General features: G+C 31.4%; 1 protein-coding gene and 4 non-coding genes across 6 annotated transcripts; all 5 read right to left on the reverse strand.

Moving 5' to 3' along the window:
• Window positions 1–910: 910 nt before the first annotated feature.
• LOC145055384 (eukaryotic translation initiation factor 2 subunit beta-like) lies at window positions 911–3,996 on the reverse strand. Of its 2 annotated transcripts, XM_079003694.1 has the most exons (10): window positions 3,867–3,996; window positions 3,358–3,443; window positions 3,029–3,137; window positions 2,873–2,928; window positions 2,739–2,793; window positions 2,554–2,648; window positions 2,330–2,475; window positions 2,096–2,238; window positions 1,909–1,994; window positions 911–1,147 (listed from the first exon to the last, which is right to left on the reverse strand). In XM_079003694.1, the coding sequence occupies exons 2-10, from the start codon at window positions 3,403–3,405 to the stop codon at window positions 1,070–1,072; spliced, it is 816 nt and encodes a 271-aa protein (XP_078859820.1). In that variant the 5' UTR covers window positions 3,406–3,443; window positions 3,867–3,996; the 3' UTR covers window positions 911–1,069. The 2 variants fall into 2 exon arrangements, with proteins under 2 accessions (XP_078859820.1, XP_078859819.1); XM_079003693.1 differs by having other exon boundaries at window positions 2,330–2,648.
• Window positions 1,272–1,356, reverse strand: LOC145056198 (small nucleolar RNA SNORD34). Its single transcript, XR_013685729.1, has one exon. It is a non-coding gene; the product is annotated as a small nucleolar RNA SNORD34 (small nucleolar RNA).
• On the reverse strand, window positions 1,470–1,552 carry LOC145056196 (small nucleolar RNA SNORD34). Its single transcript, XR_013685727.1, has one exon. It is a non-coding gene; the product is annotated as a small nucleolar RNA SNORD34 (small nucleolar RNA).
• Window positions 1,579–1,663, reverse strand: LOC145056197 (small nucleolar RNA SNORD34). The gene has a single exon (XR_013685728.1). It is a non-coding gene; the product is annotated as a small nucleolar RNA SNORD34 (small nucleolar RNA).
• Window positions 1,775–1,861, reverse strand: LOC145056199 (small nucleolar RNA SNORD34). Its single transcript, XR_013685730.1, has one exon. It is a non-coding gene; the product is annotated as a small nucleolar RNA SNORD34 (small nucleolar RNA).
• Window positions 3,997–4,560: the final 564 nt, after the last annotated feature.

The raw sequence follows: 4,560 nt of genomic DNA on the forward strand, positions 1-4,560 counted from the left end.
TAAACTATTTTTTTCTATTAATTTTTTAGATTTTAGGGTTTCCAAACCTTTATGCATTTTCTATTATTTTCCCCATATATATATATATATCTATATATATATATAGGTTCAAATGTTTTCACTCTATTGTGTGCATATATTATTTGATTCTGGACCAATCATTTTAGTTATTTTAAGAAAGTAATTAATGCATATTAAATATTGAAAATATAATTAATACTTATTATATTTTCATCATGTAATATGCATTAATTACTTTCTTAAAATAACTAAAATGATTGGTCCATAATCAATCATGCACATAATAGATAGTAAAAACAAAATAACATAACCCTATATATATATATATATATATATATATATATATATATATATATATATATATATATATATATATATGTGGTATTTTTTGTCCTAAAAAAACAATGATACTTTATGTACATTTAAAAAACTGTCTTTTTTTACTCATCTTCCCATTATATTTTAATATACATATTTCATTTGCACAAAATCATACAAAATGTTACAATATTAACTTGGTTACTTGAACCATCCTTCCACAACAACATTTTGCCAAGCAAAAACTGTATCGACACCCAAATATTTTAAAATTCAAGAACTGTAACGACACCCAAATATTTAAAATTTTATTGAATCTTTGCACATCCAAAAAGTAAGTTGAAATTCTATCAATTTTTTGCCAAAGTGTATCCCAATTTTATCATAGGAACTGAAACACCTTGACATTTCTTCATAAACCTCGTGATGCTTGTACACCACTTGAACAAAAAAATCTCATATTTAACACATTTAAAGAAAGAAATTATTTATCACTTCTTCTGGACAGTGTGTTTGTATATAAAAGTTAAAAGAAAGCACATTCTAAAGCACCTTAAGATATGGACAAAGATTAAAAAGATCAGGATATTGTTTACCAAAAAGAAAAACTCAAAAGGTCAAAAAAATGCACAAACCCATAAGATAAGATAGGATCTCAATGGCATTATGGTAAAATAAGCTGTTACACACAAAGTAATCGCAACTCCAACAAGATCTAACCAGACTCGAACTATGTCCCAGCCTTTCTGCGGCCAACGCGAGCCACAAAACCAGCCTTGATTTGAGCAACAGATCTTCCAGAACCACACTACAAGACAAACACATAAAAAACAATTAGGGGTTTCAAAGCACACATGTTTATTGATATCTTTTTCAATAAAAAATAAAACAACTAAGATCATTTAGTTCAATAAATAAATTTAAAAATCCAAAAGGGCCTCAGAAATCTTAGGAGTTGTTTCTTCATGGTGAATAATCAGACAATGTAGGCAAAAGTTTTATTCATCACAGGCCATTACTAATATATTACAACACACTTATATAGTAAACCGACTCAGAAATCTTTTAACTTTTGCTTTGTTTTTTATTAAATATCCATCTATCTAGCGTGTTTATATATTTTTGGAAAAAAAAGCCTCAGAAATCTCTAGTTTTCTCTTCATTGTAAATAATCAGACAATGTAGGCAAAACTTTTATGCATCACAGGCTTTTACTTTACATAATATGTATATAATCAAAAAGGCCTCAGAAGTAGATGATTTTTTTCTTCATGTTAGATATAATCAGACAATGTAGGCAATATTTTATTCATCACAGGCCTTTACTAATAGATCATATAGTATGCATGTCATTATTATATTTATGTAGACTTTTCAAAATACAAAGCAAGAAAAGCAAAGAGGATAGAATAACAAACAAATCATCGAAAGTACAAAACGCCTCAGAAATCTATAATTTTCTCTTCATTGTATAAACAAAATCAGACAATGTAGGCAAAATTTCTATTCATCACAGGCATCCACTGTAGTGTGTGTGTCAAAAAATGTAGGTGAAGTGTTAAAAAATACCTTTTCACATCTGAGAAAGAAGAGACGATTCTCCTTTGAAAGAATTGTGTCTGGACTCTTGCAACCATTGCAGATAACATACTCATCTGTAAAACAGAATTTTATATCAGCAAATTGACTTATTGTTGTAATTAAGAAATAATTAAATACATGTAACAAATAGGCTCTCATGTTTTTGATAACTTACTGACATATCGCCTCAGAATCCCCTCAAAATTTTTTGGAGCAAATCTTCCCTTCACAACCAATCTTTGCTGCCCATCAAGTGATCCACTTGTACCCAATTCTGCCAGCAAAAAGGTCATAACATGCTCTGGCTGCCTATGCATGCTGCAAGAAATGAATGTATGATTAATTATAATGTTGAAAAGTTTTTCTTTTTATAAAAAATGAAAAATATGGTCATAATTAACTAACTTACGATTTGCAAAGGTCCATAAAATTCACAAACACAGTCTTTTTTGTTCCTTCACGAAGAACTTGTGGTGGCCTCATGACTGTTCTTCTTCTATCTCCAGCAAGCTCAGGGTTATTCTCACGAAGAATATGGAACACTCTCCCCAAAAGCTGAACCAAAAACAACAAATAAAAATATGAATTAGATTTAAATTTTAAACATAAAGTGTAGTAAGAAGAATTACATACCTCTTCATATATGTAGTCACGATCAGTCCCTTCCCATGGAAGTTTTTGTTCTTGTAGAACAATTCCTTCTCCTTCCTCGTCTTCTCCAATAGGATCTAGAAAACATACAGAGCAAATGTTCAAGCATTCATTCAAAAAGATAAAACATAATGAAAGACATTGTCTTAATTAAATAAGCTTCTTACAGTCAACATCTTCGCCTTCATTCTCTTTCTCCTCTTCCAAAGGGATAGTTTCAGCCTAAAACAATTATAAGAATCTTGAATCAGAAATTTGATGAGAACTTATATCCAATATAGTTATAGAGAACCAGGCTAACCTGTTTCTTTTTCTTCTTTTTTAAACCAGTAAATGTGGGTTCAAGACCTTCAGAAACTGCATGTCAAAAATATTATTGGTTATAATTCACTCACAGATAAAAGATATGATGCATTTATGTAGAATGTGTTTGTGTGTTGATTGCCAAAGTAATCACCTGAGAGGCTTTCAGTTTTCTCAGCTAACTGTTCCACAGGACCATCAGCAGGATCATGGATCACGACCTTCTTTTTCTTTTTCTTTTTTGAAGGGTCAAAAGGAGCAAGCTGCATCAAAGTAGCTTTGTCAACAATCTTTCAAAGAACCATGATAATGATTGCATGACTAATGTAACTAGAGGCAATAAACGTTAAACACGTGACTGGAGCAAGAATGAAGAAGGAACCAGGATTTTAACATGAAATATCAACGCAAATGCAGTAGCAAATGTAATCGATAGAAATCAAAGAGAACGATTATAAATTTAAAAGATTAGGAAATAGTTACATCAGTTGCTTCCTCCTTCATCTCAATTTGGTTTTCTTCCTCTGCCATTTTGATCAAATCTGAACGATCCTCGATTTAAAACTTTCCTGGTCAAGTGACACATAAAAAAAATGTAAACACGATATTGTAACAATATTGTAAGTAGTAACCAAAAACACAAGTAAACATTCCAATAGCTACCAGTGTATTTCAACGACCGAGACAAATTAACTATAAAACCCAACGTTAGCCGCAAAGATCATGATGTCAGTAGAACATCTACTATTTGGAAAATTCGAATTCAATCAAAGTTAACCAAAGAAAGACGATAACACAGCTCGTACAAACAGATGAGATAATATTTCAAGCTCAAAACAGGCCTCGACTAATTTCGGACGATAAACCCTACTTTTGAAAGACAGTAGATCCCTAAATTGGTATAACCGATCGAGATTCAACGATAATAAGAGATAATAAACAGCAACCATTAGTATATGGGAAAATTAAGAGGGTGAATAGATAAAGAATACCGTCAAGATCGAAATTCTCTTTGTTCCGGCCGAAGATGATCTGCAATTTTTCGATGAAAGCTGCGTTACTACATTGCGGCTCCGTAAAGGCGTATATATAGTAAGATTATTTAGGGCACCCTATTTTGAACTTGATTCTTTTTTTACTTTTTTTTTTTGCAATATTTTAGTCTATTTGTTAATATTTATATGGTTAAATAAAAAGGAAAATGACTTGGTTGGTAACAAAATCTCGTGGTTGTTCTGATTTGGTCCTTTATTATACCATTGAATTTATTATTTATGCTCACCAAAACCCTCACGACTGATTGTTGTAGGTTATTGCTTATATGGCTATTACGTGGCATCCACTTGGCTTATTAAATGCAAGTCGTATGATATTAAGTTGTTGTATGCGTCATTCTCATCTATTACGCCCTAAATTGACATGGTTGCTTCTTCTATCTCTTCCAAACGAAATGTTGAATTTCAACCTGAAAAACCTTGTGATTGTGGGTTACCATCTCGCGTACGAACTTTACAAACTAAAGACAATCCGGGAAAAAAATTTAGATTGTGCCCTAAATCCATGGTCAATCAAATGTTTTTACTTTTTGGTTTAGTTTTTTCAAGAATGAAGGACCAAAATGCAAGTTCTAAGAATGTTTGGAGCCTGAAACCCCTGAAAATGAAGTCAGTTCTCGGAAGGACCAAA

The sequence above is a fragment of the Lactuca serriola genome, chromosome 5 (assembly GCF_051521515.1).
Source record: "Lactuca serriola cultivar US96UC23 chromosome 5, Lser_US96UC23_V15, whole genome shotgun sequence".
Taxonomy (NCBI): domain Eukaryota; kingdom Viridiplantae; phylum Streptophyta; class Magnoliopsida; order Asterales; family Asteraceae; genus Lactuca; species Lactuca serriola.